Source organism: Herpailurus yagouaroundi, unplaced genomic scaffold (genome assembly GCF_014898765.1).
Source record: "Herpailurus yagouaroundi ecotype Mexico unplaced genomic scaffold, PumYag 209, whole genome shotgun sequence".
NCBI classification, from domain to species: domain Eukaryota; kingdom Metazoa; phylum Chordata; class Mammalia; order Carnivora; family Felidae; genus Herpailurus; species Herpailurus yagouaroundi.
This window is the reverse complement of record NW_024412440.1, coordinates 3,242,710-3,257,794: the sequence shown is the minus strand read 5'-3', so window position 1 is coordinate 3,257,794 and position 15,085 is coordinate 3,242,710. Positions and strand designations below refer to the sequence as shown.

Below are 15,085 nucleotides of genomic sequence, written 5' to 3'. Positions count from 1 at the left end.
GAGGGCACCTTTTGGGATGAGCACTGGGTGTTGTATGGAAACCAATTGGACAATAAATTTCATATATTAAAAAAAATTAAAAAAAAATAAAAAAAAAGGTAAGATTCTGAATAAATATTACCAAGATCTGTTGGAATAAAATTCAGATATTACACAATGTTTGTTTTTATTATATTTCTTGTAATTGTTGTTGATTTGATAACTAATTAAAAATTGTGATTTCAGACTGAAAATATTCCCGTGGTTAGAAGACCTGACCGAAAAGATCTGCTTGGATATCTCAATGGTGAAGCATGTGAGTAATTTTTAAATTGCTCTCACTCTTAAATAGCCATTGTTTCTTTCTTTCTCCTGTGAAATAAGAAGCAATGGGAAGAGAATTTGTATTTCCACTAAAAAATTAACCTTCCAGCAGCTATGTGCATATGCCCTCCTTTTTTTTCTGTTATGGTGAATACACTACCTTCATTCCTAAGACCAGTCACCACTTCTCTGTAGATTCCATTTCCTTTCACACTCTCAAAGACTCTGCTTTTGTAAATTATTGCTTCTGCCTTGCGTCATCATCTTCCTCTTTTCCTCTGCATCATTCCCTTTAAAGTGCATACAGCAAGATCTCATTTAAAAATGGTTTTTTGACCCCCCCATTCCTACTATCTACTGTACTGTTTGTTTTTTCCTTTTTATTGCAAAATTCTTTGTAACAGTTGTGTGATATCACTGCTTCCCTCTTGAATCCATTCCGGTTTGGCTTTCCTGTTCATGTCCCACTTATATCACTGTTGTGTGGTTAACACTGACTTAAGGGTTACTCATTCCTTTGGTCTCTCTTATCTGTATCTTGCTTGATCTCTCAACAGCATTAGATACTGTTGACTGCTTCCTTTTGGAAACCCTTTCTTAGCTTGGCATTTGGGGCACCTGATTCTTTTGGTTCTCTTTCTATTCATTGTCCATCTCTCATTTTCTTTTGCTTACTTCCTTATATTCATCCTATTTCTAAGCTTTAAATTATAAATCCACTCCACATCTTTCCTTGGATATTTAATAGGTATCTGAAATTCAATGTATCTGAAATAGAATGCCAATTTTCTCTTTCCCTTCTCCCCTCAAACAAAATAGGTCTGGTCACCCACTGTTCCCATCTCAGTAAATGGCATACCATTCATGTAGTTGCTGAGGCCAGAAACCCTGGGGAAATCTTTGATTACTTTTTTCTCACATCTCATTTTGTGAGCAGGTCCTTTTCTTTAAAAGGATGAGTTTCTTAACCATTCTACTCCCACTATGTTCCATCCATCCCCTTTAGAATTGTATAGCCTTTTCACAGTACCCTACTCTGTATTTTCTAGTATAGTCTTTGCCTACCCACTAGAGTGACCTGTTTTGAAAAACGCATATAAGCAAGTCCATCCTGTGGCTTCCCGTCACATGTAGGATAAAGCTCATACTCCTTATCCTGACCTATGTGATTTTGCTTCTGCCTAAATATCTGTGGCCTCATCTTCTTCCAACTTTCATTTGCTCACAGCGGTCCAGTCTTACTGATTCTTTTAACTATCCTGACTTTCCAAGCCTTTGTACTTGCTATTTTTTTGTGTTCAGTTCTGTTTCTCTACATTGTCACATGTCTTACTTTTTACCACCTCAATCTGTGCTTTAATGATCTGTCAGAAAGAACTTCTCACTCTAAAAAAGAAAATAGTGTTGTTTTTCCACATACATCCATCTGTGTATAGTATCTTCCTAATTTATATTTTGTCAAATCCCTTACATTGACTTGAAATTATATATTGGTTTACTTATATATTATTTGTCTGCCCCACTAGAGGGTAAACTCTAAGGGGGCAGGTAGTTAAATACCCAGTATTTAGAACAGTGGTTAATAGTAGGTGCTTACCTGTATAAGTGAGTAATCATTAATTTGCTGTCTTAAAGAATATGAATAAAATTATAAGTTGGTACAATTAATAGAATATAAATTGGTGAGTATGAATAAATTGATATAATCATATGATAGTATGAATAAATCAATATGAGACCGTTTGGTCGTAACCTTTCTTGGAGTTTAAGTCGTTAATAGCTGTCTTGTTACATATTGAGTTCCATGACTTTAACAGTAATACTGATTTGCATGGAGTCTTTTGCATAATGGAAAGACCATGCTCAAGAGTATTATCTTTCTGTACTGTCCTCTGAACATTCAGCAAGTACTTATTGAGTGGTTATTCTTAAGTAGTGCAATTGCTGGGTCATAGAGTGGTTCTATTTTTAACTTTTTGAGGAACTTTCACACTTTTCCAGAGTGGTTGCACCAGTTTGCATTCCCACCGATAGTGCAAGAGGGTTCCCCTTTCTCTGTGTCTTCTCCAATACCTGCTGTTTCCTGAGTTGTTAATTTTTGCCATTCTGACAGGTGTGAAATGGTATCTCACTGTGGTTTTCATTTGTATTTCCCTGATGATAAGTGATGTTGAGCATTTTTTCATGTGTCTGTTTCCCATTTGTATGTCTTCTTTGGAGAAAAGTCTGTTCATGTCTTCTGCCCATTTCTTAACTGGATTATTTATTTTTTGGGTGTTGAGTTTTATAACTTCTTTATAGATTTTGGATACTAGCACTTTATCCAGTATTTCATTTGCAAATGTCTTCTCCCATTCTGTAGGCTGCCTTTTAGTTTTGTTGATTGTTTCCTTCGCTGTGCAGAAGTTTTTTATCTTGATGAAATCCCAGTAGTTCACGTTTGGTTTTGTTGCCCTCACCTCCAGAGACGTGTCTAGTAAGAAGTTGCTATGGTCAAGGTCAAAGAAATTGCTGCCTGTGTTCTCTAGGATTTTGGTGGTTTCCTGTCTTATGTTTAGGTCTTTCATCCATTTTGAGTTTATTTTTGTGTATGGTGTAAGAAAGTGGTCCAGTTTCATCATGGTCCAGTTTTCCCAACACCATTTGTTGAAGAGACTTTTTTCCATTGAATATTCTTTCCTGCTTTGTTGAAGATTAGTTGACCATAGAGTTGTGGGTCTATTTCTGGGGTCTCTATTCTGTTCATTGATCTATGTGTGTGTTTTTGTGCTGGTACTGTACTGTCTTGATGAATACAGCTTTGTAATACAGCTGAAGTCTGGAATTGTGATGCCTCCCACTTTGCTTTTTTTTTTTTTTTCTTCAACATTAGTTTGGCTATTTGGGATATTTTCTGGTTCCATATAAATTTTAGGATTGTTTGTTCTAGCTCAGTGAAAAATTCTGGTGGTATTTTGATAGGGATTGTATTGAATTTGTAGATTGCTTTGGGTGGCGTAGACATTATAACAGTGTCTGTTTTTCAATCCATGAGCAAGCTATATTTTTCATTTCTTTGTGTTTTCTTCAGTTTCTTTCATAATAAGTGTTCTATATTTTTCAGAGTACCGATCTTTTCCTTCTTTGGTTAGGTTTATTCCTAGATATTTTACGGGTTTTGGTGCAATTGTAAATGGGATCGATTCCTTGATTTCTCTTTCTGATGATTCATTATTGATATATAGAAAGGCAACAGATAGATGTACATTGATTTTATATCCTGTGACTTTGCTGAATTCATCTATCAGTTCTAGCAAATTTTTGATGGAGTCTGAGTCTTTCGGGTTTTCCATATAGAGTATCCTGTCTTCTGTGAACTGTGAAAGTTTGACTTTTTCCTTGCTGGTTTGGGTGCCTTTATTTCTTTTTGTTGTCTGATTGCTGAGGCTAGGACTTCTAGTACTGTACTGAACAACAGTTGTAGGAATGGACATCCCTGTCATGTTTCTGACCTTAGGGGAAAAGCTCTCAGTTTTTCCCCATTGAGAATGATATTAACTGTGGTTCTTTTTTGTATATGGCCTTTATGATATTGAGGTGTGTTCCTTCTATCCCTACTTTCTTGAGGGTTTTTATCAAGAAAGGATGCTGTATTTTGTCAAATGCTTTTTCTACATCTGTTGAGAGGATCATGTTGTTCTTATCGTTTCTTTTATTAATGTGGTGTATCATGTTGAGTTATTGGTGGATATTGAACCAGCCCTGCAGCCCAGTAATAAATCCCACTTGATTACGGTGAATAATTGTTTTAATGTACTGTTGGATTTGATTTGGTGGTATCTTGTTGAGAATGTTTGCATCCATGTTCATCAGGAATATTGGTCTGTCATTCTTTTAGTGAGGTCTTTGGTTTTGGAATCAAGATGATGGTGGTCTCATAGAATGAGTTTGGAGATTTTCCTTCCATTTCAATTTTTTGAAAGAATAAGTATTAACTCTTCTTTAAATGTTTGGTAGAATTCCCCTGGGAAGCCATCCTGTCTTGGACTGTTTGTTGAGAGTTTTTTTTTTTACTGATTCAGTTTCTTTGCTGGTCATGGGTCTGTTCAAGTTTTCTGTTTTTTTTTTTTTAATTTAAAAAAATTTGTATTTATTATTGAGAGAGTGCCAGCAGGAGGAGGGGCAAAGGGGGGGGGCAGAAGATCTGAAGTGGACTCTGTGCTTAGAGCAGAGAGCCCCAAACTAGGGCTTGAACTCACGACCTGTGAGATCATGACCTGAGCTGAAGTTGGACACGCAACCAAATGAGCCACCCAGGCACCTTGTTTGTTCAAATTTTCTATATCTTCTTCAGTTTTGGTAGTTTATGTTTCTAAGAATTTATCCATTTCTTCCAGATTACCCTATTTGTTGGCATATCATTGTTCATAATATTCTTTTATAATTGTATTTCTGCAGTTGTGATTGTGATCTTTCCTTTGTTTCTTGATTGCATTTATTTGAGGCCTCTCCTTTTTTGTTAAGTTTGGCTAGGAGTTTTCAATTTTATTAATTCTTTGAAAGAACCGGTTCCTCATTATATCGATAATGCTGTGTAGCTTTAAAAAGAAAGAATGCTCCACATATCAGTATGCTAGATCTCTTTTGTTAGGATTAAAAAAAAAAGGCTCAGGACAGTGTATATAGTATGCTATCTTTTATGTGAAAAAGGGGAAAGGGACATGTAGGTGGCTCAGTCAGTTAAGCATCTAACTCATGGTTTTGGCTAAGATCATGATCTCACAGTTTTGGGGATTTTGTCTCTCCTTTCTCTCTTGCGCTCCTCCCCACCCCCCATAAACATTAAAAAAATTTAAAAGGGGGGGAATAAAGGTGTAAGTTTGTATTTCTTGTATCTACAGAAAGAACCTCTAGAAAGATACAGTCAAGACTTAAATAGTCATGTAGGGTGGTGGGAACTAGGTGGATGGGACTAGTTTCATTATTTTCAACCTTTCACAATTTAAATGACTTAATTTAAAAAGTAATTGTGGGGCGCCTGGGTGGCTTAGTTGGTTAAGCGTCTGACTTTGGTTCAGGTCATGATGTCACAGTTCGGGAGTTTAAGCCCCACGTCGGGTTCTGTGTTGACAGCTTAAAGCCTGGAGCCTGCTTTGGATTTCGTGTCTCCCTCTCTCTCTGCCACTTCTCTGCTCACACTTTGTCTCTCTTCTCTCAAAAATAAATAAACGTTAATAAGAAATTTTAATAAAAAAAATAAAAAGTAATTGCAGTGTTTTTTCTACTAATTGTGAATAACTAAAATTTGTATTTTTGAAGTGAATGCTAACTTAAAAAAAAACCTTTTCCTATGGATATGTATTTATGTATTTATGTTTGGATACATTTTATGTGCATGTGTGGTAACGGAGTATATGTTCTTTGAAGTGACCAGTTAATTTCAGTCATCGCAGTAGTTTGTAAGCTAAATTGTTAAAAATAATTTGTCCTTTAAAGACTTTTTTTTAAAAAAATTTTTTTTTCAACGTTTTTTATTTATTTTTGGGACAGAGAGACAGAGCATGAATGGGGTAGGGGCAGAGAGAGAGGGAGACACAGAATCGGAACCAGGCTCCAGGCTCGAGCCATCAGCCCAGAGCCCGACGCGGGGCTCGAACTCACGGACCGCGAGATCGTGACCTGGCTGAAGTCGGACGCTTAACCGACTGCGCCACCCAGGCGCCCCAAGACTTTTAAATATAAATTAGTCTTTTATAATAAACTGTTTTACAAAGCTGCTTTAAAACTTTTTCCCCCCTTAGGAAATTATACATATAAAGTAAGAAATTACAAATATTGAGCATTTTACTTGTAATAATGTCTAGTATATGTGTTCAAATATTGAGCTTCTCACCTAAATCTTTTTAAATCTTCAGCAACATCAGCAAGCATAGACAGAAGTGCCCCTCTAGAAATAGGTCTTCAGCGATCTACCCAAGGTATGTTTTGCTGTGTATTTATATTGAACTTTTAAAAACTTACTCCAAAACCATATATTTACTTTTCTTTTTTTTTCTTAAAGTCAAGAGAGCTGCAGACGAAGTTTTAGCAGAAGCAAAGAAACCACGAATTGAGGTAATGGAATTTTATTTTAAATATGAATCGTAGTGTTACAAAATTGAGATTGTATATGAATACAAATTCTTTTTCATAGTAGTCCTAGGAGTTTTTTTCTGGAAAAATTGTCGTAGTATTATGAGTGTTTGATTAGTAGGAGTTGAGGTATAATTTAAGACCTTTTACAGGGTCGCCTGGGTGGCTCAGTCTGTTGAACGTCCAGCTTCAGCTCAGGTCATGATCTCACAGCTTGTGAGTTTGAGCCCCATGTCAGGCTCTGTGCTGACAGCTCAGAGCCTGGAGCCTGCTTCGGGTTCTGTTCCTCCCGCTCTCTCTGCCCCAACCCACTCGCATTCTGTCTCTCTCAAAAATAAACATTTAAAAAAAAAAAAAAAAAGATCTTTTATGTACAAACTGTGTGGTGGACATATCACTTTATTTTTCTTTGCCTCTTCGATGAAAATGTTGGGCTTCATCAGGAGTTGGGAAATTTCTTCTGTAAAAGTCCAGATAGTAAATATTTTAGGCTTTTTGGGCCATGTAGTTTCTGTTCAGCTATTCCACCCTGCTATCATAGTTGAAAGCAGGCATAAGCAATACGTAAATGAACTGACAGGACTGTATTTCAGTAAAATTTTATAAAACAGATGGTGAGCCTACCTTTGGGTTGTAGTTTGCCTATCCCTGGAATAACATGGTATGAGAATTTGCTGTTCTCTTTTTTTTTTTTTTTAATGTTATTTATTTTTGAGAGGGAGAGAGAACAAGCGTGAGTGGGGGAAGGCGGAGAGAGGGAGACACTGAATCCGAGGCCGGCTCCAGGCTCTGAGCTGTCATCAGAGAGCCGGATGCAGGGCTCAAGCTCATGAACCATGAGATCATGACCTGAGTTAAAGTCAGATGCTTAGCCAGCAGTGGAGTACTAATATTGGTAAATAAGGATAGTTCACATGAAATAGAAGCTGTATGAGAAATGCAGTTAACTTTAGAAAGAAGCATAAGACAGTTAAGCCTTGGAAATTTTAATTATATGAGTATAAGACTCTTTATTTAAAATTTTTAACAAGTCTCAGATCAGTTACATATAAAACCCAGTGCAAATGGAAGATTAGGTACTAGAGATACACTTAAAATCTGAGAAATGAGTACCAATTAACAGTATAGGAAATAACACTTGTAGTCATCATTAATTTAACGTTACTAGAAACCATAACTCTTCTTTTTACACTTGTATAAAAATCAAACAGTTGTGCCTTTGGCCTACTACATAAACAGCAGAGCATCCACAATTAAGGATAAAAAGGTAACTGTTAAAGGGACAGAGTTGTCGACATGTAATCTTTATATATTCATTGACAAAATTTGATGCTGAAACAGTGTAATTTTTTTTTTTTCCAACGTTTATTTATTTTTGGGACAGAGAGAGACAGAGCATGAATGGGGGAGGGGCAGAGAGAGAGGGAGACACAGAATCGGAAACAGGCTCCAGGCTCTGGGCCATCAGCTCAGAGCCTGACGCGGCGCTCGAACTCACAGACCGCAAGATCGTGACCTGGCTGAAGTCAGAGGCTTAACCGACTGCGCCACCCAGGCACCCCTGAAACAGTGTAATTTTAATTAATTTTAAAACAACGTAATTTTCATTAAGCAAACTCTGAGATATGGACATGGTATTTTAGTTAAGGATAGTAATGATAGTTAGCTCATTGTTGCTACTCTGTTCTGGGTGACGTTTTATACACTTTATATTAGCTTGTGTAATCCTAAGCCACAACCTCTGAAGTTGGCAGTCTTGTGCATGCCATCAATGAGCAAACACCTCAGACGGAACAAGTTACTTGCTGAGGTTCACAGAACCAGGAATAGAGCCTAGACGGTCTGGCTCCTAGCCATTCCACTATATATACTGATTACAAATTTTGCAGCAGTAAAATGAGTTTCCACCTGTTCTCTCTGTATGAAGGAAGATTGGGACCCACTGTGAACAAAATGAGTGAATTTAAAGATACTAATTACTTGGAAAACCCGAAATTTACAGTTTTAATTATTTGGAAAACAATTGAATGTGTCAGAAATGCTGATTTGCCTGGATACCATTAACTTGAAAATCAACAAGAAATAGCATAATAAAATTCTTTCCAGAGTATTTATAGAGTTAAAAGAGTTACATAAACAGTTATGTTACATTAACAGTTTTTAGTTCACCGTGTGTATGTTGGGAACCTGCAAGGCACTAGGCTCAGAGAGAGAAACCTTGAGGGCAATGATTCTGAACTTATTAAAGTCTAGGCTGCAGTTGTCTTTAAAATCAGTAGTTTCCTAAGGAACTTGAGTTCCTTGTGCTGTACCTTCATTACAGATGTCTAAAATTTAATGCAGTTTGCTAAAATACTTTGTGTTCATGTCAGCAATATGTCTGTTTTAAATGATAGGTTAATAATAGAGCATGAATTGGAGCACAGCATCTTTTTAGATCTCTTGAGTATACTGATGGCGTTTTATACAATATCATATTTTGTTAGCCATAAACACTGACTCATTTCCTCAGTTGTCTCATTTGTTGAATGTGGGCATTGAACTAGATCAAGTTTTGTTTTGTTTTGTTTTTAATGTTTTTATTTTTGAGAGCAAGCGAGCTTGAGTGGGGGAGGGGCAGCGAGAGGGGGAGACACAGAATCTGAAGCAGGCTCCAGACTCTGAGCTGTCAGCACAGAGCCAGATGCAGGGCTCGAACTCATGAACCGTGAGATCATGACCTGAGCCAAAGTTGGATGCTTAACCGACTGAGCCGTGCAAGTGCCCCAATCAAGTTTTGGTTTTAAATGAACATATTTCAGAGTAAATTTTACCTGAAATTCTAACATGCAGGTTAGAAAAAAGCTGAGCTACCAAGATTGAATTCCGAGCAGTGTCCCATGGGTCACTTTGTAGGAAAAGCCTAATGTTCCGAGGAACATGCTTTGAAAACCATTAAAGTTACACTTCCTGTCATCAGAAATGCTGATGGATTTATGACCTGGGGCAACAGATGCAAAAAACTAGCTCCAAAATGAAATTTTTGACTGTGGTGAGGGCTTTTCATAAAATTTACTAATCAACTTTTCTGAAGAGAAGGAATTTATTTGTGGTGTATTTTTATGAATAAAAGTAGCTGTGTTACATTATGGGAAGAAAAAAGCTGCTGTGGAACACCTGGGTGTCTCAGTTGGTTAAGCATCTGACTCTTTAAATTTAAAGTTTATTTTTGAGAGAGAACACAACCGGGGAAGGGATAGATAGAGGGGGCAAGGCAGAATCCCCAGCAGGCCCCACATCGGCAGCACACGAAGGAGCCTGACTCGGGGCTCAAACTCCTGAGCCAAAATCAAGAGTCTGCTGCTTAAGTGACTGGGGCACCCAGGCGCCCTTTAAGCGTCTGACTCTTGATTTGACTCAGGTCGTGATCTCAGTCTTGGTGAGATTGAGCCCTACCCTGTGTTGGGCTCCATCTGACAGGCTGACAGTGTGGAACCTGTTTGGGATTCTCTCTCATCTCTCTCTCTGCCCCCTCCCCACTTGCCCTCTCTGTGTGTCTCTTTCCTTCAAAATAAGTAAATAAACATTAAAAAAAGTTGCTGAAGTTCTTTGGTAAGCTTTTAATCAGTTCTACAGTTTAATCAGTGATCAGTTTAATCAGTCATCTAATATTTACTTATCATTGTTTTTTCATTAATTTTAGTTGAGAGAGGGAGAGAGAGAGCTTGCAAACAGGGAAGAGGGGCAGTGGGAGAGAGACTGGGAATCTTAAGTAGGCCTTCACACTCAGCACAGAGACTGGTGCAGGGCTTGATCCCACCACCTTGGGATCATGACCTGTTGAACCAAAATCAGTAGGTCGCTTGACCAACTGAGCCACCCAGGCGCCCCCCCAACTTGTATTTATGTAACTAAAAGTAATCTTTTTTTTTTTTTTAATTTTTTTTCAATGTTTTTTATTTATTTTTGGGACAGAGAGAGACAGAGCATGAACGGGGGAGGGGCAGAGAGAGAGGGAGACACAGAATCGGAAACAGGCTCCAGGCTCCAAGCCATCAGCCCAGAGCCTGACGCGGGGCTCGAACTTACGGACCGCGAGATCGTGACCTGGCTGAAGTCGGATGCTTAACCGACTGCGCCACCCAGGCGCCCCTGTAACTAAAAGTAATCTTAAAGTTGAGTTGATTTAAGGCCAGTGATGCCTAGAAAGTTATAGGCAGGAACTTATATAAAGAAAAGTTACATGTAGTTTTTTTTGTTGTTGTTCTAAAAGTTAAATAAAGGGCCACCTGGGTTCCACAGTCAGTTGAGCATCCAACTTTGGCTCAGGTCATGATCTCACAGTGAGTTCGAGCCCCACATTGGGTTCACTGCTGTCAGCCTGTCAACACAGAGCCTGCTTCATATCCTCTGTCCCCCTCGCTCTCTGCCCCTCCCCCACTTGCACGCACTATCTCTCAAAATAAATAAAAGTTAAATAAAAATTTAGAATATTCACTAACCAGCGATTATTTTCAGGATGAAGAGTGTGTGCGTCTTGATAAAGAAAGATTGGCTGCTCGTTTGGAGGGTCACAAAGAAGGGATTGTACAGACTGAGCAGATCAGGTAAGATTTTCTTTAGTAGAAAGTGTTGTATAAGTGTATATGGAAAAAGAGATATTAATATGCCATCTACGTTAATTTTACCTTTTGCATTTATTACGTGCTTCTGTGCCCTAAGTTTAAAAGCTGATGTGTGAGCCTATTTTATGGTAGGGGAGGTTGAAAGCTAATGATGCTTTCTGGAAAACCTTGTTCTTGGTACTATTACCACATTGATCTTTCCTGTTTAAAATTACTCCATAACCAAGCCACTCATTTATTTTGTGATCTCTTGTTGATTTATAGCAGAGGTTAACAGACTTTTTTGTACAGTGACACGTATTAAATACTTTCGGCTTTGAAGGTCATGTGGGGTTTTTTTTTGCAGCTATTTAATGCTTGTGGTAAGGAAAGCAGTCTGTGATTGCTCTAATTCATAAGAGAATTAGCATGGCTAGATTTGGCTTGTGGTATTATTTTGTTTATCTCTGAATTTTACTATAATTAGAATCCCTTCATAATTTTTCCTTGGCACAATATAGCGCTTTGGAAATTCTATCCAAACTAAAAAATTCAATGCGGATCTTTAAAAGCTTTATTAAAGATGATTAACATAGCAGGAAGCTGCACATATTTAAAGCATATTTGTTGATAAGCTTTCACATATGTATACATCTGTGAAACCATCATCATAATCCAGAACATGAATGTAACATCACTGCTGTAAATTTCTTCTGTACCTTTATGATTCCACGTTTCTACCTGTCCCTGCATCCTTCCCTCTCCAGGAAACCAATGATCTGTTGATTAATTTTTTTCTGGAGTTAAGTATAAATGGAGTTATGTAGTATATACTTCTTTGGTGGTCTGGCCTCTTATTTAGCATAATTATTTTGAGATTCATCCATGTTGCTGAATGTGTCAATAGTTCATTCTTTATTATTGGTGAGTAGTTTATTCTTTTCCATTGTATAGGTGTAACAGTGTTTTCCTAGGCAACTGTTTATGGACATTTTACTTGTTGCTGTTTTTTGGTTATTACAGCTAAAGCTGTGATCATTTGTATACAAGTTTTTTATGGACATAAGTTTTCATTTTTACTGAGTAAATACCTAGAGGAGGAATGATTGAATCATGTAGTGTTTTGTTTTAGATTTACCTTTTTAAGACATCACCAGACTTTTCAAAGTGATTATACCATTTCACATTTCTCCCATGAATATGAGTCCTGCTTTCTTCACAGCCTTGCCAACACTTGGTGTGATCAGGCTTTTTAATTTTAGCCATGCTAAAAGGTATGAGATGATATCTCATTATGATTTTGTCTTGCACTTACCTCATGATTAATGAAATTACGAGCATCTTTTTGTGTGCTTAATTTGCCATCTTATATCATGTTTAGTGAAGGTTCAAATTTTTGTCCATTTTTTTTTTATTGGATTGGATTGTTATTATTGGGTTTTGTAAGTTTGTTGTATGTTCTGGATAGAAGTCCTTTTTCAGACATTGGCTTTGCAGGTATTTTTCCCAGTCTGTGACTTATCTTTACATTCTCTAGCTGCCTTTTGAAAAGCAGCTTGTTTTAATTTTTGTGATGTCTCATTTATCAGTGCATTCTTTTGTAAATTATCTTTTGGTGTTGTAATTAAAGAATCTTTGCTTGAACAAAGTCACCTAAGACTGTCTTGTATTTTCTTGTAGAAATTTTTTTAATTTTAGGGTTTACATTTATGTATTTATTTTTATTATTATTACTTTATTTTTTAAAATTATTTTTGAGAGAGAGCACGACGAATGGGGGCGGGGCAGAGAGAGAGAGGGAGACACAGGATCTGAAGCAGTCTCCAGGCTCTGATCTGTCAGCACAGAGCCTGATGCAGGGCCTGAACTCCCAAAACGCGAGATCATGACCTGAGCTGAAGTCAGACACTTAACTGACTGAGCTACCCAGGCACCTCTAGGTTTTACATTTAAGTCTGTGATCTACCTTTAGTTAAAATTTTTGCATGGGGTGCACAGTATGGCTCAAAATTCATTCATTTTTTATGATGTAGGTATTGAAGTTCAGTTTTGTGCCAGTTGTGCCCAATAGTTTCAGTGTTACTGGTGTCCAATTAATTCTTTGCACTTGTGTAAAAAATCAGTTGTTTCTGGATCCATTCTATACTGTTCATCTGTTTGTCTTTTTGCCAGTGCCAAACTGTTTCATTAGTTTTAAAATCAGATAGTGTTAGCTTTCCAACTTTGTTTTTCTGTTTCAAGGATGTTTTTGCTCTTTTAGGTTCTTTGCATTTCCGCATGAGTTTTGGAATTAACGTGTCAGTTCCTACAAAAAGCTTACTGGGATTTGATTGGGATTGCATTAAATCTATAGACCAGTTTGAGAATTGCTATCTTAAAAATTTGAGTCTTCTGACTTATGAATAAGATGTACTTAGTTTCTCTTCTAGTAATGGAGAGGTATTTAGATCTTTAATTTCTTTTAATGTTTCATGGTTTTCAGTGTATAGGTCTTATACATCTTTTTGTTGTATTTCATACTTTTTGGTGCTATTGTAAGTGATATTTTAAAAATATATCAATTCTTGATTTACTGCTAGTATAGAAATACAGTTGATTTTTGGGTATGGATCTTGTATCCTGCAGTCATGTTAAACTCATTGATTAGTTCTTGTAACTTTTTTGTAGCTATCATTAATTTTTCTACATAGATAATTATGTTGTCTACATATAAAATACATTTTTTTCTTTTTTCTCTTTTTCTTTCTAAACTGGATGCCTTATATTGCTTGTCTTATTGCACTGGCTAGACTTACTAATTGCTTATTAATCTGATGTTGAAGAAGCAGTGAGATTAGACATTCTTACCTCATTCCTCACATTAGGGGAAAGCAGTCTTTCACCATTAAGCATGTTAGGTTAGGTTTTTTTGTTAGATAGCCTTCAGCCGGTTGAGGAAGTATCTTTTTGTTCCTAGTTTGCTGATAGTGTATCAGAAAGGAATGTTAGCTATTGTCACATGCTTTTTCTGATTCTACTGAATTGATCATGTAGTTTTTCTTTTTTGTTAATATGGTAAATTAATGTTTTGATGTTTGCATTTTCATGGATTAATTCTACTTCATTTTTTTTTTTTAATTTTTTTTAAGTTTATATATTTTGAGAGAGGGAACAAGTGGAGGAGGGGCAGAGAGAAGGAGAGACAGAATCACAAGCAGGCACTGCGCCATCAGCATAGAACCCAGTTTGAGGCTTGAACTCACGAACTGAGATCATTACCTGAGCTGAGATCTAGAGTCACTTAACCGACTGTGCCACCCAGGCACCCCTTTACTTCATTATTTTATTGTCTTGCTGCATAACAAATTAACCTGAAACTTAGTGGCTTAGACAGCACATGTTTATTTATTTTTAAAGTTTATTTTGAGAGTGAGCAAGGGTGGGACACAGAGAGAGGGAGGGAGAGAGAGAATCCCAAGCAGGCCCTGTGCTGTCAGCGTGGAGCCTGATGTGGGACTCTGACCCACAAACCATGAGATCATGACCTGTGCTGAAAACAAGAGTCACATGCTTAACTGACTGAGCTACCCAAGTGCCCCAGAAAGTATGTTGATTGTCTTACAGTTTTCTGTGGGTCAGGAGTCTTGGAGTGACTCTGCTTTAGGGCCTCTCACAGTGTTTCAATTAAGGTGTTGACCAGGATTGTGTTCTCATGTGTAGGCTTGATAGGAGAAGGATCTACTTCCAAGCACACTCATGTGCTTGTTGGCATAATTTAGTTCCTTACTGGTTGTTAGACTAATACTTCAGTTCCTCAGATGTTATCTAGAGGACTCTCTTCGTTCTTTGCCACATTTGGTCTCTCCATAGAATATTTCACGGTATTATATCTTGCTTCATCAGAGTGAGCAAGTAAGAGTGGAAGAGAGCTGTCAAGCAAGATAGAAGTTTTTTATAGCCAAATCTTCGGAGTGACACCCTGTCACTTGTACAGCATTTTAATTTTTAGAAGCAAGGTTTAGCCCACACGTACACATAGGAAGAGGATTACACGAGTGTGAATGCAAGAGGTGGATGTTGTTAATAATCATTTCACTAGTTGCTTACCA

The 15,085-nt window shown here is 37.3% G+C and overlaps 1 protein-coding gene across 2 annotated transcripts in view; it reads left to right on the top strand.

The window, feature by feature from the left end:
* CDC73 (cell division cycle 73) overlaps positions 1–15,085 on the top strand; it is a 131,829-nt gene that overhangs the window by 6,447 nt on the left and 110,297 nt on the right. For both annotated transcript variants that reach the window (XM_040453593.1, XM_040453594.1), the window contains exons 3-6: positions 226–295; positions 6,198–6,260; positions 6,344–6,396; positions 10,912–11,000. In XM_040453593.1, coding sequence (XP_040309527.1) covers positions 226–295; positions 6,198–6,260; positions 6,344–6,396; positions 10,912–11,000 — 275 coding nt within the window. The remainder of the gene's footprint in view (positions 1–225; positions 296–6,197; positions 6,261–6,343; positions 6,397–10,911; positions 11,001–15,085) is intronic.